This window comes from Erinaceus europaeus, chromosome 11, assembly GCF_950295315.1.
Source record: "Erinaceus europaeus chromosome 11, mEriEur2.1, whole genome shotgun sequence".
Classification (NCBI taxonomy): Eukaryota; Metazoa; Chordata; class Mammalia; order Eulipotyphla; family Erinaceidae; genus Erinaceus; species Erinaceus europaeus.
The window spans coordinates 119,704,147-119,728,041 of NC_080172.1; the positions used below are offsets into that span (position 1 = coordinate 119,704,147).

Here is a 23,895-nt window from a genome sequence, read left to right on the forward strand (position 1 = left end):
ATCACTTTGATACAAAAAGTAGGCAGGGACATAACCAAAAAAGAAATTTACAGACCAATATCTCTGATGTACATAGATGCTAAAATGATGAACAAAATTCTAGCCAACTGGATACACAGCATATTAAAAAGATTGTTCAGCATGATCAAGTTGGGTTTATCCCAGGGATGAAAGGTTGGCTTAATATACGTAAATCAATCAATGTGATCCACCACATCAACAAAAGCAAGACCAAAAACCACATGGTCATATCAATAGATTCAGAGAAAGCCTTTGACAAAATACAACATCCCTTTATGATCAAAACACTACAAAAAAAAATGGGAACAGATGAAAAATTCCTGAAGATAGTGGAGTCTATATATAGCAAACCTACAGCCAACATCATACTCAATGGTGAAAAACTGGAAGCATTTCCCCTCAGATCAGGTACTAGACAGGGCTGCCCACTATCACCATTACTATTCAACATAGTGTTGGAAGTTCTTGCCGTTGCAATCAGGCAGGAGCAAAGAATTAAAGGCATACAGATTGAAAAAGAAGTCAAACTCTCCCTATTTGCAGATGACATGATAGTATACATAGAAAAACTTAAGGAATCCAGCAAGAAGCTTTTGGAAATCATCAGGCAATACAGTAAAGTGTCAGGCTACAAAATTAACACTCAAAAGTGAGAAGTGGAGAGACATGGGGAAGACAGAGAGGAGGAGAGAAAGAAAGACACTTGCAGACCTGCTTCACCGCTTGTGAAGTGACTCTCCCTGCAGGTGGGGTGCTGGGGGCTCGAACCGGGATCCTTACACCATTCCTTGTGCTTTGCGCCAGGTACACTTAGCCTGCTGTGCTACCGCCTAGCCCCACCCGCTTTTTTTTTAACCAGAGCACTGATCAGCTCTGGTTTATGGTGGTGCCAGAGGTTGAAACTGGGATTTCAGAGCTTCAGGCACGAGAGCCTTTTTACATAACCACTATGCTATCTACCACGGCCCTGCTATCAATTTCTAATCAAAGGTTTGTTTTGTTTAGTTCATTTCCAGGGAATAACCACGAGGCAAACTGTTTTCAGGTAGACAGAGAAAGACAGAAACAGTGGGAGAAAGGGAAAGGCTGCATCACCTCCACCAGTGCAGGGTCAGGCTCAAACCTAGGTCACACACATGGCAAGGCCAATACTCTTCAAGTGAGCAGCCTGCAGGATTTTACGCCGACTATACTGAACCTCCAGAGGGTAGGAGAAGGGAAAGATTTTTAGTCCGTGTTAACAAAGGAAAATCAGTATTCAGCCTTAACACCTACCATGTCCACAAACAGATGCCCATGAGTAGGCATATGTGAAATTCTACCTTGGTGGGAAAGAGGCAGGTGAAGATGGATGCTTCTCTAGGGAGACCGTGGAAGTATTTGTCTCTGTTTCTCTCTGCTTAGTGTTTCAAAGTGTAAAACTCACTTTTCTTCAGCCCAGCTGCTCTCACAGAGAGCAAGCTGAGGGAAGTCCCTAAGCTGGCCCTAGGGGTGGGTAGAAGCATCTGGCTCAGAGGGGAGACCCTGCAAGAGAAGGGCTGTGTGGGCTACAGACATCTTTCATCTCATCTTCAGCTGTTTGAGTCAAACAGCACTGTGGCATACAAACAAACAAACAGACTGACAGACCTGCTGCCAACAAAAAGTAAACAGGCCTGGAGCCTACTGTGATGCTGTATCAGGAATATACAAACAGCTGGAAGACATCTCAGCTCATTGGGGAGAATTTCTGAAACTCACACTAATAACAGGTAGTCAACAGAACTAAGCACATACATATTGAGTAGAACCAAGTCTAACAAACATAAAATAAACACTACTTATGAGTATTTAATTAATTTGAATTCTAATTCTCCCCTATACAACAGATAAAAGAAATAAGTTCATGAGATAGTACATTATTAACCTAACAGATGTTCCAGTGATATTAAATAATTAACCAGAAAGTGATGGATTAAGCCCCAGAACCTCAATCTGTATGAATCAAAATCTATTAACATTTTTCCTTTATTTTGAAAATACTATTTTCTGGGTTGCTGGGAGTAGCGCAACAGGTAAAGCACACATGGTGCAAAGCGCAAGGACCAGCACACGGATCCCAATTCAAGCCCCTGGCTCCCCACCTGCAGGTGGGGGGGGTCGCTTGTAGCAGTAAGACAGGTTTTACCCCCTCTGTCTTACCCTACTCTCTCAATTTCTCTCTGTCCTATCCAACAATGACAGCAATGACAACAATAACAATAACAACAACAACAACGGCAACAAAAATAGAAAAAAAAATGGCTTCCAGAAGCAGTGGATTCATAGTTCAGGCACTGAGCCCCAGCAATAGCCCTGGAGGCAAAAAAAAGAAAAATTATATACTATTTTCTGTTATGAGCCATTATGAGCCATGACATTTATTTAATCTAAGGATACTGTGTATCCCACAAACTGTCCACTTTTCCAGGTATGTCAATTTAGGGGGGGAAATTCTTACTTATTTATTTATTTATTTTTACCACAGCAATGCTCAGCTGTGGCTTATGGTGGTGCTGGGGGCTGAACCTGGGACCATGGAACCTCAGGCACTAGTCTTTTTGCATAGCCATTATGCTATCTCTCTCCTATCCTCTTCTTTTTTAAAAAAAAACTGGATATAGACAGAGAGGAAACCAAGAGGGAAGGGTGAGGCAGATATAGAGACACATCTACAGCACTGTTGTCACCATCTGTCCATCCGTGAGGCTTCCCCTCCAGGTGGGGACCAGAGGCCTTGCCCATGGCAGCATGTGTGCTCAAGCAAGTGCACCACCACCCAGCCCCCCATCCTAATTCCATCCATACTTTCCGTACACCGTTAGAAGAAAAATGAATGATCCTGATGCAGGAGGGAAATGAGAAGGTAGAGGACAGGGCTGATTTAATGGGTTCCTCCACTCATTTAGTCAAAATGAAAGTGGGAGACTGGTGACTCTTCTGACTTCCAGAGGTGGTTGTAGCAACATCATGCAGAAAAGCATCTGTAGATCAACAGCTGATATCCACTACAGGACGGCTTTTTCTTAAGTGCAAGCAGCACCATTGTTCTGAAAAAACCAAGTGTACTGGACTGACTGGTTTGGGTCACATCACGACTTTAAACAGAATTTGACTCTGGCTCAAAATTCACGCTGTGTCTATATAGTGAAAATGGATCTGGGCTCTTTAAATGCTTTTTCCATGTCAGCTGTTAACATTTTTATTAAGTTTTTAATGTTTGTTAGCAGAGGGCACACTACCCTAGAGGTTCTGAGAAAGGAGTTTTGCTTCCAGGCTCCTGGGGTCTGCACAGCAAGCTCCTGCAGTACAAGTTTTCCCAGAATCTGCCTTCTCCAGAGCCTAGCTCCCTTCTAGCTTCTTCACCGCCAGGCCTCCTCGGCATTGTACAGGAGACAGGAGTGCCCAGCCCAGTGGCCAACAGCTTCCCTTGCTACCCTCTCAAGTCCTCTTATAACAGAGTGCCTCAGTTCTTCTTCTAGCGTTTGCCCTTCTTCCGTAGCCAGTCAACAGCATCAGGTTGAGCCTGATGTAAAGTTTCGAGACCTCCTTTGAATCTGGAGAGGTGGCAGTCGTTGACTACGTGATCACAGCTTTCTGAGGAGCTTTCCCTCAGAAGAACTCACACATTCCAAGACAAACTTTGAGTAATTTCCATTGACCGAGCACCACAGTAACTTCACTCTGTTCCATGTGTCACATCTATACGGCCTGGATCTCAGCTCAGGGTAAGAAAAACAGTCCCAGGGAGTCGGGTGGTAGCACAGTAGGTTAAGCGCAAGTGGCGTGAAGAGCAAGGACTGGCGTAAGGATCCCGGTTTGAGCACCCGGCTCCCCACCTGCAGGGGAGTCACTTCACAGGCACTGAAGCAGGTCTGCAGGTGTCTGTCTCTCCCCGTCTCCCCTCCTCTCTCCATTTCTCTCTGTCCTATCCAACAACGATGACATCAATAACAATAACTACAACAACAATGAAAAACAAGGGCAACAAAAGGGAAAATAAATAAATTAAAAAAGAAAAAAGAAAGAAAGAAGGGAGTCCGGCGGTAGCGCAGCAGGTTAAGCACACAAGGTGCAAAGCACAAGGACCAGGGTAAGGATCCCGGTTTGAGACCCTGGCTCCCCACGTGCAGGGGAGTCGCTTCACAGGCGGTGAAGGAGGTCTGCAGGTCTGCAGGTGTCTGTCTTTCTCTCCCCCTTTCTTTTCTTTTTTTTTTTTTTTATTTATGGGGTTGGGGGGGCTTCAGGCTCAGAGTGAGCAGTCAGTGGGACAGGACAATACTGGGTGAGAGGGCGCTCCTGGTGCACAGGATACTGTGGCTGGGTCTGAAAAGGAGCTTCTTGGAGTTCAGGGAGTCGTGCTGGGGTAAGAATTACTCTAGCCAGGCTGTCTGGGTGGGAAGACACGCCTGCAGTTTTCAGCATTCTGCTGTGTGGGAGGGCCTGGGGAAGGGGAAGCTCAGGGTTAAGGGAACTGACAGCTTCCTCCAGGGTCTCCCTTGCCGGGCTAGCATTACAAGTGGGTCTCTCCCCCTTTCTGTCTTCCCCTCCTCTCTCCATTTCTCTCTGTCCTATCCAACAATGACAACAGTAACTACAACAATAAGACAACAAGGGCAACTAAAGGGAATAAATAAATAAATAATTAAACGAAAGAAAGAAAAACAGTCCCTAACCGAATACCTTGAGCAGTTAAGAGGTAAAAGGTGGGTTGGTCCTGTCTGGATTTTGGAGGCAATATCAAGTACTACCTGGAATCCCTTGGAGAGGTTTCCAACTCTGAATGCGGAAGAGGACAAAAGAAGACTCACTCTGTAGCAAGTCTGAGTCAAAATGCAGCAGCTCTACCACATGGGGCCAGGGCTGTGTGCAGTGCCAGCGGCCAACCGGAGCTGAAGGAGCCTCCAGTGAGACTGCACGAGGACAGGCGCTAGGAAGCCCAACTAGCCCAGCACTCTGCAGCAGAGGCTGCGGCAAGACCCAGAGGATCTGAAGCATGCTGCACGGCTGTTGGTTTCTTAATGTGTTCTTTATTTTTTCTTTCCATTTATTTATTTATTTATTTATTTATTTATTTATTTATGAGAAAGGAGGGGGGAAGAGAAAGAGAGAGAGAGAGAGAGAGAGAAAGAACAAGACATCACTCTGTACGGCCAAGCATTAAAATCAGGACCTCATGCTTGAGAGTCCAGTGCTTTATCCATTGTGCTGCTGCCCAGGACACAACATGTTATTCATTTAATGAGAGAGATACAGAGAGATGGGAGAAAGAGAGAAATATCATGGTGGTGCTGTGAATTCAGAGCATGAGGATGAAAGTCATTTGCATAATTATTAGGCTGTCTTCTGAGCCAAGACTCCACTGTTTCGTCACAACAGTGACTATAAAATCATGCAAGTCGTGGACCTCTTGAGCATCACCTGTCAGGAAGGCTCTCTCATGCGTGTTTTTAGTCCAAATGACTTGCTAGTTTCTTTGGAGTTTTTTTGTTTTTAAATTGACCAATACTTGGCTACACTCAGCAATACTTCACATTAGGGGCTAGGTGGTGTTGCACATGGTAGAGAGCACATGTTTCAATGTGTAAGGATCCAAGTTCAAGTTCCTGGTCCCCATCTGCAGGGGAAAGCTTCACAAGCAGTAAAGCAGGGCTGCAGGTCCCCTCTCTTCCCTCCCCCTCTCAATTTCTGTCTCTATTAAATAAATAGATAAATACATCAAGCTTCCCCAATTCAAATGACTACATACTTTTTCTCTCCTGATTAGACTCAGATTATTATGCCTTAGGAACAGCACATATACTTTGGTTCAGTGATATGAAAAGCAAGAAAAGAACAATAATGGAAACAATTAAGAATTCATTTAGGGAGTCGGGCCGTAGCGCAGCGGGCTAAGCGCAGGTGGCGCAAAGCACAAGGACCCGGCATAAGGATCCCCGTTTGAACCCCGGCTCCCCACCTGCAGGGGAGTCGCTTCACAGGCGGTGAAGCAGGTCTGCAGGTGTCTGTCTTTCTCTCCCCCTCTCTGTCTTCCCCTCCTCTCTCCATTTCTCTCTGTCCTATCCAACAACAATGACATCAATAATAACTACAACAATAAAACAACAAGGGCAACAAAAGGGAATAAATAAATAAAATAAATATTCAAAAAAAAGAATTCATTTAGACATGTTTTCATATTAAAATTAAAGCATACAGTACTAAGTCCATGATAAGCTCATTCACACGTTCTTCAATAAGGCTATTTCACTCACATAGTAAACTGTACATTCTTTTTCCAAATAACATGCCAACAAAATTAGGATTAATCTCCACTAACACAGTCATAGATTTCAGCAACATTTTATTTATATTTATATTTTTAGTATTTTTTTCCACTTCACTGGGAGGTTAATGGTCTACGGCACAGCTGTTGGCATACTGGTACAGCCTCTTGTCTCCCTGTGGGGTTAATTGTGAAAGCATGGTAAGAGCATAGGGGAACTCCCATCATAAAGATGTAGGTCTGAAAAGATACCCCACCTGTCAGCCTCTCCCTTCCAGGGGTCGAGCATGGAGGGAAAAGCTTTCCTGACTCAGTTTCCCCTTGTCAGTCTCCCAAACATCACAGGAACCTACATCCCCTAACACTTAACTCATTTCCTTGTTATAAACCAAATGGTTTGCCTGCTTGAAGTTCACTGTAGTTCACCTGCTGTGATCACACATACTCCACTTATCAGCACCATTCTGCCTTGGCTCTTTCTTCCTATTTCCTTAAACCCCTCTTCCACTTTGATCTAACTCCTCTATCTTCCTTCGAGGCTCCTCTCTGTCTACTGCTCCCTTGTTGAGATAAATAACATGTCCTTCTAAACACCTTCAGCTAATTGACTCTCTTACCCAATTGCCACTAATCATTCCAGAACTCTCCCCTCTACCACTATCAATTCCTTAGAACCTTCACCATGGGGGTTCTGACCTTCCAAAGCCCACCCTTACGCCACATGTGAAAAATGTCCTTTGTTCCCTTCTGCTATTTAAACCCTGCCTTCTGTACAATAAATAGATTTGTGACTAAATGGTCTCCTGGGCTTTTCCTGCTGTTAGCCAGGAGCATGGGTCACTTCTGCTGGGTGGCCCCCACGCGAGTGCCAGCATCTCCCCATGACAGGTGCAAGACTCCCTCCCCACACTCTGGTCTCTTCCTGCTGCTAGCCACCAGAGCTAACACGAGAGGCCAGGAGCAGGCTCACTTCTGCTGGGTGGCCCCCACGCGAGTGCCAGCATCTCCCCATGACAGGTGCAAGACTCCCTCCCCAAACCCTGGTCCTTTTCTACCATTAGGCACCAGGACCCTAGAGTACCTCCTCCCACTGCTACCTCCTTCTCCAGAGTCTTATGTTTTGGGGCAACACACCATTTATTTATCTTCTTATTTTTATTTAATTAATGAACTCATTTTTCCCAGAGCACTCGTGGGTTCTGGCTTATGCTGGTGCAGGTTACTGAACCTGGGACTTTAAAGACTCAGGCTTGAGAGTCCCTGTGTATAACCATTACGCTGTCTACCACTGCCTATGGATCTTTTTAACGAGAGCACACATGGGCTCTGGCTACTGGTGGTGCCAGAGTTGAGTGCACTATCTCTGTGTTATCTCTCTGACTACTAGCATTATTTTTACCAACTCCTTATCTCATATTATTCAAGCTGTAACAGTTTAAAATGTGACAGCAGAAGGTAAAAATGAGTTTACAACACTGCTTATAAAGAGACACAGTTTTCTTGCCGACCCTCCCTACAGCTTGAGCTCTCACTTGACCACACCAAGCACAGACAAGCCTGTGGTGCTGGGCTGCTCTTGCAAAAGGCTCAGAGAGCAGGGAAACCATAGCTGCTTCTCAACATCGCAGTGTCTGCCATGCCGGTTCACTGGAAATACACTCAGCATTTTATTATTCCTTAACAGTTCAACAGTTTTTTAGGTTCAAACTCTAACAGTCTGTTGAAGACATCAAACATAGAAAAACATCTACAGTTACTCAGGGAAAAAATACCCCCACTTTTTAGAAAAGTAAATAACTACTATCATTCCAACTAAAAAGGGAGAAGGGCCTTTATACACTGACAGCAAACAAGTGCCCTTTCAGAGTTTTTAAGAGACCTATAGAACTACACTCTAAGTTCTAAAATAGCAAAACAAAAAACTAATACCATTGAACATCAATCCTTGGCTACATATGTGCAACTTACGTAACTGCCATTAGTCATTATTATGAGAGATGAGAGACACTTCTAACATGACTCCAATAACTGAAACAGAAGCTCCTCCTCAGGCAATATTGTATGCCACTATGAGTTAGACTTCAGCAAACATGCACTGCTCACTTGTGGAGACTCCTGTGTCTAAGAGAATGTTCTCTTACTTGAGAGAGTCCAGGGGACGCTGCATGTCCTGGGGGTGTCACCGAAAGATTTGGACGCCCCTTGTTTAGCTCGTGTGCTGAGTAAGGAGAAGGAGCTGGAGGTCCTGGCTGTCTTGCTACCTGTGTTACCTGTGGAGACAGATATTCAAAAGGAAGAAAATATTAATAATTCAGCCATAATAAGTACAGCTGAGCTGAAGAGTTCTTAAAAGTAGCAATCTCTGCCTGACAACTTTAACATGACTAAAAGCTTATTTTCAAAAAAGGAAGCGATAAAAATTCTTGGGAAAAAAATACAAGTAGTTTTGTCGATTTGACAATATGTTCTTGCTGAATAATCCAAAAACCAAAACCGTTAAAAGGAAAAATATATAGGCAAAACACAAGCAACTTGAAGTTACATACTTCACAACAGCGACTACAGCATGTTCTGAGAGGAGCAGATTAGATCATAAGGGAAGAGAGCACAATGGGTGACCTGACTGTTCTGAATCTTAATGTAGGAGGAACTGCATAGACCTGTGACTTCATCAAACTTCACAGAGCTCAAACTAAAAAGGGTAAAATTTATTTCATATAAATTGCACCTCGATAAACATGACCCCAATAATCAAGTCAAGATGGTGGATTTTAAAGGTTCTTAAGGGGGTATACGAAACTCTTAACGGAAAGCATTAAAGAAATTTCCCTTTCCCATCACGTAAGCCACTCAGACTACCCCAGACTACCACTGGACAGTTACCACAGCAAGCCTCACAAACGGGGGTAACTTTGTCTCTATCTTTAGGTTGGAATCTTAAAATTGGGAGTCATGAACAATTTGCAACCTATCCATCAAAACTGCAGGTAGGCCTCATTCTACAATCATGTTTGTAAATGCATAAAATTCATAGGATTATGACAAAACAAATTTTATTGGAATATAGATATTAAATAAATATTTACAATATGTTGAGTTGTTGGAAAAGTAATAATGACGTATTTTTCTGGTTTTTATATGCAAAAATGCACCATGACTTTTCCAACAACCCAACAGTAACTAATGCATAACAGACAAGAACAGAGGGCTGGGGAAATAGCACAGCACTTTATACAACTGATTCTCTTGCCCAAGGCACCACACACAAGTCCCAGGTTCAGATCTTGGCACCACTGTAAACCAGATCTTCCCAGTGCCCTTGGGGAGAACAAAAACTGAAAAACTAACAGCAGTTGCTGTTAGTTCATATATAAAAATTAAAATTAAAAAAGCTAGCATTCAATAGGACATTTTCTCATTCTAAGTTCCTAGGTCCCCTGAATTCTACCAAAGAATTAAAGACAGTGCTCAGGGTATGGAAGTATGCCCTTTGAATCCTATAATCTTACAAATCAATATAAAATCACTCATAAAATGCTTTCAAAGTAATAATACTAATGATTTCCAACTGTAAAGAAAAGTGGGTAAATAGTATTAGATTTTCGAGAAATCCATTCAGTGACTCAGAAGCACTAAAGAACAGCTGTTCCCTTATGTCTAACTGAACAAAAGCACCTGAGTTCAGCTTTCTGACCCTGATACGAAAGTAAAATACTCAGAGAACTTACAACAGTCAGAAGCTCAAAGGCAGAAGAGCAGCACAGTAATGTTTAAGACTTAAGTGTCACTTATTTACATTGTTGCTTATTTTTATACAATTTCATGACTGTTTTGGGGGTAAATTGCATTTTTAAGAGCATGAGGTATTTATCATGAAATGGCACTGATAAATTTCATCAGAGAAATCTTTCAAAAGATAAAAATTGAATATGTAAACACCTATTTTAGAAAAACACTAACCAAAAATGAGTGAAGATTTCTTACAGATAAAGCTGCTTAAATTTATATTCTTATTTTACATACTTCAGAATATTTTACTTTAATACTGCACTAAAATATCATGAGAAATCTATGTAGTAATATAAAGTGAGGACTGGGAGAGGACGCAGTGAGAAGAGCACACACGTTACCCTCCAGGAAGCCCAGGGCTCAATCCCTGGAGGCACCTAGAATGTCGTGGGTATCACCAGGGGGAACTCAGTGGATGTTAAACTAATGCATGGTGTCTCTGTCCCCCCTTCCCCACCCTGAGTTAAAATAGAATTTTCAACATCTGGCAAAATAGCTCAGCTGTTAAAAGAGAGCAGGATTTATATGTCTGAGCTTCTGGCTTTGATCCCTAGCACCACATGTACCAGAGTAGCTGTGTTTTCTCTGTCTTTCTAGTAAGAAATTCACATATGAAATGCACTTGAAAAACATAAGCTGGCAGGTCTTTTAACAGTATTGTGCATGCATGAGGCCCAAGATTCATTCTCCGGGTGCTACATTTGAAATAATGAGCAAAAAATTCAGCTAAATAAAATTCATGCCACATCAGTTATCCAGCACATCCTGGACTGCAAAGTATAGTATAAGATTAATCAGAAATAACTTTCAATTTATTGCTACATCCAGATCACTGAACAAATAGAAGGAAAGTTGGGGTCGGGATAGGTGCTGGGAAATGAACTGGGTTCTAAGGCACACACAACAGCACTGCTGGGCTGTCTCCGAGGCATCTTTGCTATGGTGATTGTTTTGAAAGACAGAAAAAAGAGAAAGAGGGGAAGGCAGAGGGAATGCTCCATTCCACAGGGAATGGAGCACGAGGTAAAGAAATCCCAATACTGCTTCCTCATTCATGCAGCACCCTGAGTGTCATCCATAGTGCTCCCACGTGCTGCTGGGACTAGAACCCAGGACCAGTACTTGGTTATGGTTATGGGAGTGCCAGAGGAGCTGTTTCCCAGTTCAAAAGCAATTTTTTTTAAATGTCACTTCACTGTAAAGAGGAATCTAAGGAGACAAAACAAAATACTGGGTAAAGCTTCACCATCTCTCCAGAATGCCTTCAATCTATGACCAAGCATTACTCCACCTGGGACACATATTCTAGGAAAATCTTACCTCAACAATTAAAAACTCAAAGACGGGGCCAAGCAGTAGCACAGCGGGTTAAGCGCACGTGGTGCAAAGTGCAAGGACCAGCGTAAGGATCCTGGCGCAAAGCACAAGAACCGGTGTAAGAAACCCGGTTCGAGCCCCTGGCTCCCCCACCTGCAGGGGAGTCGCTTCACAGGTGATGAAGCAGGTCTGCAAGTGTCTATCTTTCTCTCCTCCTCTCTGTCTTCCCCTCCCCTCTCAATTTTTCTCTGTCTTATCTAACAACAATGACAACAATAATAGTAACAAAACCACCAGTAAACAACAAGGGCAACAAAAGGGGAAAAAAAGGCCTCTAGGAGCAGTAGATGCGTGGTACAGGCACAGAGCCCCAGCAATAACCTTGGAGGCAAAAAAAAACATACAAGATAGAAAAAAAAAAAAAAAAGGTAGAAATAGCAAATAATGAAAACAGAAAGTAACTTACTTGGACTAAAAACATAAAGATATAGAAACATGAATTGCTATGAACAGAAAGAAGCATAAAAAATAACCAGAACTTCCCGGGCTAGTGTGGGGGTGCCTCTTCCCGGGCGCATACTCTCTGGGTTGTAGAGAACTCGACCGGAGCCTGTCTGGGCAGCTACTCACTCAGTGACACGGGGGAGATGACTCAGGAACCAAACAGGTGGCAGCGAGGACGCAATGCAATTTTTTATTGATCAGAGAGCCAAGGCTTTTAAAGGGCAGACTCGGAAGTGGCAAATCGGAAACAGAAATGGCTAGGAAAGGGTCAGAGAAAGGCTGGAAAGGTAGGAACTTCCTTAGCAACTGTTGCAAGGGTTTTAACTGGTATGATTAATAATAGCCTGCAGGCAGGGAGGGTCTTGAGGGTAGAAAGAAGATCGATCAAAGGAATGGGGATCTTTCAGGCAAAACAATGATTATGTAGATAGGCCATAGTATCAGGAATGCAGGGTGCTTTGTGAGCCCTGCCCAGCTCAACCACATCCTCACAATTTCCCGACATCTTCCCCTTTCTTTTTATCTAATGGCCATAGTATTAGGAATGCAGGGTGCTTTGTGAGGCTCCTCACAATTTCCTGACAAGAACTAAAGAAAGAAAAAGAGCCTTCTTAATTACACTGAATTTCTTCTATGAAAAAAGCAATGTGAATAATCCCATATAAAGACTAGTGTTCTAGACAAATGAGCACTATCTATACACTGACAAAACATTCAATATTACACACACAAACATGTTTTACTTATTGTTAATATGCATTGTTTTTTTATTATCTATTTTCGCTTTTGTTGCTCTTTGTGTTATTTTATTGTTGTAATTATTTTGTTTTTATTGATGTCATCATTGTTGGACAGGACAGAGAGAAATAAGAGAGAGGAGGGGAAGAGATAAAGGGGGAGAGAAAGATAGACACCTGCAGACCTGCTTCACCATTTGTGAAGCGACTCCCCTGCAGGTAGGGAGCCCTTCCTTGCACGTCACGCCACGTGCGCTTAACCCACTGCGTTACTGCCTGACCCCCAACACTATGCATTAAAATACAGTATGCCCAATGAAAACACGGTGACTAAAGTTTCAACCACACAGAACACGGGCTGGCACTATAGATCCACCCCCGGAGTATCAGGGTCAGCTGGGAGATGGGGCAGGACCTGTTACGGCTACAGATACTGGTGAAGACCATACTACCCATGAGCAAAAGGCACACAGCCACACACCTTGACTGATAAAGATGGTGCTGGGCTGCCTGCCCCTCCACTTACAGCTGGCTGAAACCAAGAACTTGCCCAGAATGGCAAACAAGACTTTATAAAACTACCTTATTAGATGTAGGAAATGCTTCACAGAGACCTGTATATATCTGATATTAACAAGTGGCCAAGAAGACTCTTCCGCTTCTGAAATGATTTGATTCAGTGGTAACCCTGGTGGCCATTTTCTTTAAAGATTTCATTTGTTTATTAATGAGAAAGATGGGGGGGGGGATCAGACATCACTCTGATACATGTGCTGCTGGAGACTGAACTTGGGACTCATGCATCAGAGTCCAATGCTTTGTGCACTGCACCACCTCCCGGGCCACCCTGGTGGCAATTTTAAAAAAGGGAATTACAAAGGGATAACTTACATTATTAAGGCAAATGGCGAGTTTATTTATCTCCAACCCTTCTAACAAAAGTGCTTAGCACAACATGGGATTCTTTTCAGGAGTTAATTTGTTCCTATTATTTTCTCATATAATCTTTTATATTCATTAAATCAAACCTGCTTCCTTCTCAATTAAAAAAAATAATAACTTAAGACAGAATACTTAGACCGCTATTGAAAGAACCACAAAGCACACAGACGCTAGGGCCTGGATCTGAGCAGCCTGCAGACAGTGAGGCATCTACCTCTCTCTATCCTTCTGGATTTCTTTCTGTCCTGCCAAGTATAATAGAAGGAAAGCAAAAAGGAAAAGAAAAAACAGCCACCAGGAGTAGTGGGTTCAGGTGATGCCACTGAGCCAGTGGTAACCCTGGTGGCCATTTTCTTTAAAGATTTCATTTGTTTATTAATGAGAAAGATGGGGGGGCAGACATCACTCTGATACATGTGCTGCTGGAGACTGAACTTGGGACTCATGCATCAGAGTCCAATGCTTTGTGCACTGCACCACCTCCCGGGCCACCCTGGTGGCAATTTTAAAAAAGGGAATTACAAAGGGAAATCCCAAGGTTGTTATTAAATAATATTATGTTTTCAGCAACAAAAGGTTCATATAAACTTTTTTCTGAAATTTCTTTATTAGGGGATTAATGTTTTACATTCAACAGTAAATACAGTGTTTTGTACATGCATAACATTTCTCAGTTTTCCACATAATACAACCCCCACTAGGTCCTCTGTCATCCTTTTTGGACCTGTACTCTCCCCCCCACCCACCCACCCGAGTCTTTTACTTTGGTGCAGTACACCAACAGGGAATGATTTACTTTTATGGCTTCTTATGAACAGCCTGCTGGGATTTGTATATGTTCACACTTGGTGTGAACAACCCCAATATCTGTTATCGAATCCACATCTGACTTCAATCTCTTCTCTGTTACTTCATGGAGCAAATTTTGGAGTGTGGACAAGTGCTTTGAAAGCTGACTTTTGTTTTCCTTCAATTTTCTTTCCAAATCCTTCTGTCCCATAGACAGTGAGACAGAAGTCTCAAATGCTTTGGTTTTCCTTGATGCTTCAACTTCCAGCTGTAGTGCTCCCTTCCGGTTTTCCATCTTTGTCCTCACTCCAATGGATTTTTCAAGTTGCAATTTGTGTGCCATCTTTGCAGCTCCAATCTGCTTCTCCAGAAGCTCCCTGTGAGGAGCTACAGCACATCCAGTGGGCCCCAGGGGTTAACCCTGGTGCTCAGAGAAGCTGCACTGGGAAAACAGCAGCTACCGGTCCACCTCACAGAACACATCCAGCCTCACACAAGCCCATCTCTTCCTCCCTTCTCCCCACCCTCTGCACCTCCTGGAGGGAGCTTACTTGACAATTTCAGAAATGTTACATGACTTCCCTGCCAGGGCAGTGATGGAGGCATACTGGACAGAGGAAGAAATCCCCGAGCCCGTGACAGCACTGTCGGATGCAGGCTTTGCAGAAGCTGGGCCCACATTCCAGAGTCACTGGGCAGCTGGCCTCTGCTTGGAGCTCTGCCAGGGAGGCTGCAAAGGGCATTGTGCAGGGAGGAGTTTCTCTGAGGACACACCTGTCAGAGTCCTGGTTCTCCAGAAGCTGGGAGAAGTGAAAGATACTCTGCTGTATATTCACTCCTGTGAGTTTTTCCAGAGTTCTAGAATCCTCAGATACCACACACCTGGGGCTGCCAGTGCAGAGCAGCTCACAGGGTCTCTCCAGAGCCTGTCATAGATGGAAGTACTGGAGAAGTGCTTCTAATGATTCTGGTGACAGACCAGCCCTCATATAAACTTTTTATACTCTACATTTTATCCTAAGATAAAGTGTAGCCGTAAGGTCTGCAACTTCCACATGGAAATGACCAAGTGCTACTGCTTCTCCCTCCTACTACCTTCTCCCTCTCTAAACTAAGGGTTGAATTTAAAAAGGACAGTCCAGGGCATCCTGTGTATGAGAGGCTATGGGTTCACCTGCAGAGGTCACAAGAGACTGCTGGCATGATCAATGTTTTGCAACGTAGACCCAGTTTTCATCAGACTATCAGTCCTGATCTCAAAGAAACTGAGAACTGCTTGTGTCTTCTAAGCATATAACAAAAGACAATATATTACACAATGTATCACTTAGTAGGAGTAACTGAGATAGCCTGTTATTCAAATTATATACCTTCTCAGACTCCTTTTCTTCCTTGTAAATAGAGGCTCCTGTAAGGACTAAAGCAAGACAGCAAATGTGCAGGAGTAATACAGAGCCTGGAACCCAGTGATCATCCAGTGAGTGTGAGTTCAAATCCAGCCCCCACCACTTTCTAGAGACATGGCCTCAGGCAAGATATCTCACCCTTGGTGTCTGTGTCTCCCACCCCATAATGGTGACGTAGTTATACTAGTAAATCATCCCTTTCCTCCAAGGATCAAGTGCTGTAAGGATTGTAAGTGGAGTACTCAGAATAGTGTCTGCTGCCTACATACTAGTGAGAGTGATTACTAGACAAAACCTATGCTGATGGGCTGAGAAACAGCATAATGGTTGTGCCAAAAGACGTTAGTGCCTGAGGTTCTGGCATCCCAGGTTCAATCCTTAGCACCACTATAAACCACAGCTGAGCTACATGAGAGGAGAAAAGGGAGAGGGGGGTGAGAATAGGGAGAATATATGTGCAGAATAAACCTATTGTGCCACTTTCTTATGGTGTATTTCTCTAATCAAACTTGGTCAGTTTTCACTTACAATTCAGGCCTCATTAAACCATGCATCCTCTCCAGCTATCTCAGAGGTTGCCACTGCAGCATGCTCATTTATCCCTACTTAAACTAACTAAGAAACGGTTGAAATTTTCATTCTCGGAGCTGAGCAGTGCACCTGATTGAGCGCACATTACAGTGCACATGAACCCAAGTTCAAACCTACAGTCCCACCTACAGGGGAAAAGCTTCACAAGAGGTGAAGCAGTGTGCAGGAGTGTCTCTCCCACCCCCACCCCCCCCAAACCACTACCTGCCCCCTTCCCTCTGTCTCTATCTAAATAAAGAGTAAATAAAATTTCCACCTCTGCACTTTAAGAATTCAGAGTTCATCTAAGCTCATGCTTTCTTTGATGGATAGCTGAAAATGCTTTCTTTGATGGATAGCTGAAATCATGCCCCACTCCTCCAAATGCATCAACATGGTAAGAATCCATGATAAACATAACAACAGATACAAATTACTATTTGTTTATACATATCTACTCTAGTTTATGAGCTAATGAGTCCTCCAAATTGTCTAGTATGTAGTTAGAACAATGTATCACCACTTTGTATGGCAGAATAAGCATTCTTAAGTACTACATACTATACTCATAGTATAACTATCCTTTTCTCAGTCCTAACATGTTTGTTTTTATCTCCATAACTTAAATAAAGATAATGGGCTAAGTGGGCAGGCAACTGTCTCTCCTCTGTCCCCCCACCCCCTTTTTTTGTCTCCTGAGTTATCGCTGGGGCTCACTGCCTGCACTATGAATCCATTGCTCCTGTGGCCATTTCTTTTTTTAAAGATAGGACAGAAAGAAATTGAGAGGGGAAGGGAAGATAGGTAGAGAGAAAGACACCTGCAGACCAGCTTCACCACTCATGAAGCTACCCCCCCCCCCACCGCAGGTGGGGAGCCTGGGGCTCAAACCAGGATCCTTGCATGGGTCATTGCACTTCATACTACGTGTGCTTAACCGGGTGTGCCACCGAACTCCAAAGGGAAGGGAGAGGAGGGGAGGGCCATTGGAACTGTGGAATGGCTGTGAGGGCACTAAGCCCCAGTAGTATTCCTGGTGAGAAAGGGAGGTAAAGGAAAGATAAAGGTTTAAAAGGAGGAGGCATCTACCTATATCTACATAAATCAAATTCTTTGCTGGACTTTACTGAGCCTCTCTGACAAGCATAACCCATTCTAAGCCAACACTGCCATAGTGTCTACCTGACACACCCTGTTGGGCAGTGCCGTGGTACTCACCGTGCTGTACACTGCAGAGACAGTCGGAGAAAAGATTCGATCCTCAAGTGGTTGCTGCACAGGTCCTCTAGAAATTCTAAAAGAGTGAGTTAAGGATAAGAAAACTGAAAAACAGCTTGCCTTAGTATTAAGAAAATTTAGCTACAAAATTCTGCCAGAGACCTAAGCTTGGTCACCCAATCAACGGAGGTTATACACTTACTTCATAGACTCTAGAGGATGAAGTATTACAAATGTCCTAATGTAATGAAAGCAGACACTACAAAAGTAATTCCCATAATGAACACTCAAGACACTACAATGACAAGAAGCTTGCTTCCTTTCTTTCCTTCCTTCCTTCCTTCCTTCCTTCCTTCCTTCCTTCCTTCCTTCCTTTTCTTTCTGTCTCTTCCATATTTACGTTCTAGACAGAAAGAAAAATATAAACAGACCAGGGCAAGAAGACAAACTCATCAGCATGGCAACACTAGTGTGTCCATTCTGCTCCGAGGAGCTATAGGAATGGCAAATGGAACCGTCTCTTTGCTGTACCATCTTAGCTGCTACTTTGCCCCAAATCTACCCAACAGCTTCCTTTTAAACAACGACAAAGCAAAACAAAACAAGTCCTTCCAGGCTAATATGAGTTAGCTGGAATACCACTCCACTATGATACATGTGGCAGTGGGAACAGAAACGGGAGCCTCAGACATGCAAGTTCCATCAGGTGGGTTATTCACTCAGACAAGATTAAGATATTCCATCATGTTATCAGCATCTACACTAGGTAAAATAAAATAGAAAAGAAAGAGAAGAACAGAAGGACTAAAGCAAGGGAGGGAGGAGAGAGAAGCACTAACATGCACTGTCAGTGTAGACAAAATGACCATAACAGGCTAAGTGGGGGTCTGGAAGAAGGGCCACACTTGCTTGACTCTGCTTCAAGCCCTGCTTCCATAGAACTAGGGGAAGCTTCAGTGCTGCTCTCTCTCTCTCTCTCTCTCTCTCTCCCTCTCTCTTTTTATTTCTTTCTGTAAGTAAGCCTAGAGTAATGAAGTCCAGGTGAGAGCAACAAAATAAAACATGCTAAGCGGAAAAGTCAGTAACAAACAGAGACACATGGGGCTGGGTGCTGACCTGGCTGAGCGCAGGTGACAGTCTGTTTCGCAAGGACCTAAGAGCTATCTATGAAACGGAGCCCCCCCCCCCCCATATGCACTCTTCCAGTCTTTAGGTTCATGATTAGTCAACAATTTGTTTGGCTCTATATGTTAACTCTCTTTTCAGCCACCAGGTTCCAGATACTAGTAGGATGCCAACCAGACTTCCCTGGGCAGACAACCCCACCAATGTGTCCTGGAGCTCCGCTTCCCCAGAACCCCACCCCACTAGGGAAAGAGACAGGCTGGGAATATGGATCTACCTATCAACACCCATGTTCAGCAGGGAAACAATTACAGAAGCCAGACCTTCCACCTTCTGTATCCCACAATGACCCTGGGTCCATACTCCCAGAGGGATAAAGAATAAGAAAGCTATCAGGGGAGGGGATGGGATATGGAGTTCTGGTGGTGGGAATTGTGTGGAGTTGTAGCCACCTTGTCCTATGGTTTTGTCAGTGTTTCCTTTTTATAAATTAAAAGAAAAAAAATCTTTAAAAAAAACCCACTCTCCAAAACTTTCTGATGCTCTAAAATGACTGTGGCATGATGGTAACACAGGCTCTGAATATGCACATACAGAATGTGCTGCACACACTTCTGTTCCTGCAGAGTCAGGGCTTCCTATGTGCACAGTGTCACCTTTCCTTCAGCTGTTACTGTCAGCGTTTGAGGTCAATACATCTCCAAGCTAGACTCAAGTAGAACTGGTTTCCTTCTACGCTTAATGAGCGAGTCCTCAATGATTCTGGATACTTCCTAACTGCTAGACAAAGGAGACAAGATCTTATGAAAATACAATACTTACTACCTCTCTCTTAGAATATCATAAGGTCTCTATGTAAAAACAATATAGCCATATACATTTCTTAATAGATTAGACTTCAAATGTAAATTACATAAAGGTTAATGTTATACTTCAGCTTGTCCAAGATTATCAACTGCTGCATTTTACTGTAAACCATTAATCGCCCCAATAAAGAAAAAATTATTAAGAAAAATCCAACAAGCTTTTCACTCACACTGTGCATCTGAGAAATGAGATATGGTTACTCATCAATGTTCTTTTCAGAAGAACAAGAGGAGAGGCTGGTGTGTATGCTAGAGGCACTGCTAGCCCAACTCTAGCAGAATTCTGAAATCAACAGCAACTTCACTCTGCTGCCCACAGTCAGCTAAGATTCATAGGCTCATTTCTTAACCCACTATTTGCATTTTAGACTTTAGGTCTTTCCAATACGACTCTCATCATAGTGCTTCAAAAAATGTTAGAAGAAAATTCTTCGTTCTGGCTTCTTAAGCCTGTTTCACTTCTCTGTAGTCTCAAGGGTAAGTTGCTCTGAGCATCCGGCTCATAAGAACCCTCTTCCTAAAAAGAGTGCAGCAACTGAGAATGACTGGGCCAGTACACCGACTAAACCCAAGAGCTCTGAGTTTAATGACCTGAAGCCCTTTAACTTATAAATGAGAAACAATACCTGGGTTGCAAAAAACTGAATGAGCTTGAAACCTGGGATTGAACTGAAAAAGACCAATATCAGATTATGTCAAAGAGATTTACTACAGCACTAATAAAAACACTAAACTCTGGAGGCTGTTTATTTATCTCAGTAGTACAAACAGAAATCTGGTTTTAGCATTCCAATCTTTCCACTGCTACCTGTGTGATTTCTGGGGAGCCATATTCCACACCTCTAATGAGTTTTCCCTTGGAAAGTGAGAGTCTGTGTACAGTTTACACAGTTTGTCCATGGCTTTTAACCCAATGCCTTGTGTACAGCACACATACAGTAAACCACTGCTAGTGTCAAGGCAGCTGAATGGGCAACTCCTCTTTCTAGCAAAAAGGTCAGAATGAGGTACCAGTAGCAACTAACCCAGTGACAATTTCCCTCAAGTTTAAACTATGAACTTATACAACAGTTTATATAACAGAACTGATAAATTTTCGCCATATTGCATCCCCTACCTACAAATAAGGAATTCAAGTTTTAGTTTCTAAAATTTTAACACATACTTATTTAATACTGAGGCTACTAAGTAGAATTTTAAATAAATATTTTTAATATTTATTTCTATTTGCGAGGACAGACATTGAGAAGGCAGGGGAGACAGACAGGGAGAGAGGAAGAGACGTCTGCAGCTCTGCTTCACCCACCGTGGGTGGGGACCGGGGACTTGAACCTGGGTCCTTGCACTCCGTAACATGTGCTCTAACAGGCATGCCACCGCCTAGTCCCACTAAACAGAGTTTTAAATGGTCACAAATACTACCTAACAAGTAAGGGCAATAAACTGTGTTCACTAGACTTACCTTAATTAATGACTTTATCTAGAAGGAAAATAATAATCAAAGTTCCACAAGACACACATCAGAATGTTGAAGAGAGTTAAGTTGTCAAGCATGGTAATATGCTTGCTCCACGCCAGAGCTAGCTCCTGCCCCAATAGCTTTCTATCCCCTAAAATCTCTCTCAAGAGTACAAGTACAGTAGGTAGCAAAACAGCTCACTTAGATACTGTGTTACTTTGCTATGTGTGCAACCCAGGTTTGAATCTGGCCCTCAGGACACTGAAGGAAGTTTCAGCGCCCTGGGTTCTTTCTCAACCTCTACTACCCCCCTTTCTATCTGAAAAAGTCAGCCCAGAGTGTGAAGGCCTGGGAAGACCAAAGACGTTACAAGTGCTACAAAGGCAGGTGACAGGTACACTAGAATTTTTTACACTGTTTCCTGTAATTTCTTTTCTTTTTTTTTTTTTTAAGATTTTATTTATTTATGAGAAAGACAGGAGGAGAGAGAAAGAACCAGACATCACTCTGGCACATGTGCTGCCGGGGATTGAACTCAGGACTTCACGCTTGAGAGTCCAAAGCTTTACCACTGGGCTACCTCCCAGACCACTTCCTGTAATTTCTTATGTGCATAAATATTTCTTAAAAGATGAAATCGTCTTTGAAAGAGAGAGAGAAAACTCTAAAGTAAAATACATTACATTTCCAACTGCCGTGCATGAAAAACTAACTTTGGGGATGTAAGAGTCCCTGCTCAGTGATGCATGCCAGGTTTTAGCCCAGATCCCACCATCTTGGGGAAAGCTTCAATGATATGATGTCTCCCCCTCCTTTCTATCTGAAAACGTCAATCTAGAGGTTGAAGAAGCCCTAGTCAGAATAGTGGCTTCCTTAGTAGCTTTCTCTCTTAAGAAAATGTAGGACAAAAGCAACAGCACAGTTTTTGCCCAACAACTGATTGAAAAGACAGTTTTTAAATAATACAGTCTGTCTAAATTCTCCATATTCTAACAACAACAATAATAAAAGAATGATTTTAACCTTCTGATTTTTAACCTTTTAAAAAGCAGCTTCTGGGTAGTTGGGCGGTAGCGCAGTGGGTTAAGTGCACTTGGCACAAAGTGCAAGGACTGGCCTGAAGGCCCCGGTTCGAGCCCCTGGCTCCCCACCTGCAGGGGAGTCGCTTCATAGGCAGTGAAGCAGGTCTGCAGGTGTCTCTCTCTCCTCTTCTCTCTCCATTTCTCTCTGTCCTATCCAACAATGACGGCATCAATAACAATAACTACAACAATAAAAACAAGAGCAAAAGAAAGGAAATAAATATTTTTTAAAATCTTAAAAAAAAAAAAAAGCAGCTTCTGATCCGTATTTCATGAATTATTATCAAGCACCAATAATGGGTTTTGGATACAGCCAAACAAAACCAGAATTGAAGCTGACTTCACTTTGTAAATACCAGCAAGTCATTTCAGTAAGATCATCTTACTGTAACATGACACCTTATTTAAGAAAACACAAAAGGAAAAAAAAAAAGAAAACACAAAAGGAAACTAAGCTTTGGTTTTCTTTGCATTTTTCATTGAAAGAAACTGGATCTGTCTTTTGCAACTTTTAAAACTCTAATACGGACACTTGCTGCTACAGAGTATGAACACTAAGGGAGTGGGGGTGGTAGGAGGAAAAGGGTTACAGCAACCCTGACAAAGGTCAGGCATGTTGGTCAGCTTCTAATTCTGCTTCTAAGACCCCTTCTGTTTTGTTCACTTGCATTGCTTAAACTGTGGTCTATTTACATAATCACTGCTTTACCTGAGACCCGCCCTGCCTTCAGGGCATTGGTTTAATCCCTACTGGTTAGATGCAAACTTGCCTACGTATTTCCTCTTCCAATCTGACACTTCCGCCTCAGGAGATATAAAGGACAGGATTTTCTAATGAAGAGAGATTAGACAGATTGCACTGCATCCCTGCTCATCAATAAAGACTGAACTACATTCCCAGCTCAGCCATGAGTCCCTGGTCATCTGTCTCCCGCCCGCAAAGCTAGCCCAGCACAGGCGCACTGGCTGTGGCTAAGCTCCCATTCTGAAAGCACTCTGTCTTCCTGCTCAATGCAAGGCCACTGAACACTCCCGTATATAGTAATTAAGAAAAAAGAAAAAAGACAGGAGGAGGGGGAGCTGATTCCCTTTAGGGGCTATCTCCTCAGCTGCCGGGTTGCAATAAGGATGAAATTATCAGGATAAAAGAAAGCTTCCCAAACATGCAGCCATCCAGTCTTTTGTCTACTAAGGCAGGGCAACTAAAGACTCACATGCCATGTTGATACTTCCTCACTCACATTACTATTAAAAGCCTAGGAATTGCATTTCTATTTCACACTGGCCCTTTCACTCTAGCTCACAAAATTAATCTTTGAGCTTTTGATTTAGACTCCAGCACTGGCAATTCCATCTCTTTTTATTGTGGAGCTGTCAGAAAAAGTTTAAGAATAACATTCCGGGGGCCGGGCAGTAGCACAGTGGGTTTAGTGAACATGGCACGAAGCACAAGGACTAGAGTAAGGGTCCTGGTTCAAGCCCCCAGCTCCCCACCTGTAGGGGGATGGCTTCACAAGTGGTGAAGCATGTCTGCGTGAAGCATGTCTGCGGGTGTCTGTCTTCCCCTCTTCTCTTGATTTCCCCCAGACCTATCCAACAACAACAAAAGAAATGGCAACAATAGTGACAACAAGGGCAACAATAGGGAAAAAAATAGCCTCCAGGAGCAGTGGATTCTTGGTGCAGCCCCAGCAAAATAACCTGGAGACAAGAAAAAAAAAAAAAGAAGAAGAAGGAGGAGGAGAAGAAGAAGAATGACATTCCATGTCCAGCACAGAACCCCAGCA

At 43.1% G+C, this 23,895-nt stretch overlaps 1 protein-coding gene across 28 annotated transcripts in view; it reads right to left on the minus strand.

Annotated features, from left to right (window-relative positions):
• EIF4G3 (eukaryotic translation initiation factor 4 gamma 3) overlaps positions 1 to 23,895 on the minus strand; it is a 261,317-nt gene that overhangs the window by 199,140 nt on the left and 38,282 nt on the right. For 23 of the 28 annotated variants that reach the window (XR_009552322.1, XR_009552324.1, XR_009552325.1 and 20 more), the window contains exons 2-3: positions 17,577 to 17,652; positions 8,446 to 8,574 (exon numbers count right to left, since the gene is read on the minus strand). The exons of 1 other annotated variant lie outside the window; for it this stretch is intronic. Coding sequence is in view for 21 of the 27 variants with exons in the window: in XM_060200846.1 (XP_060056829.1) it covers positions 8,446 to 8,574; positions 17,577 to 17,652 (205 nt within the window). In the remaining 6 variants the exon portion in view is untranslated. The remainder of the gene's footprint in view (positions 1 to 8,445; positions 8,575 to 17,576; positions 17,653 to 23,895) is intronic. 4 more of the 28 variants (XM_060200852.1, XM_060200850.1, XM_060200836.1 and 1 more) reach the window with 1 other exon arrangement.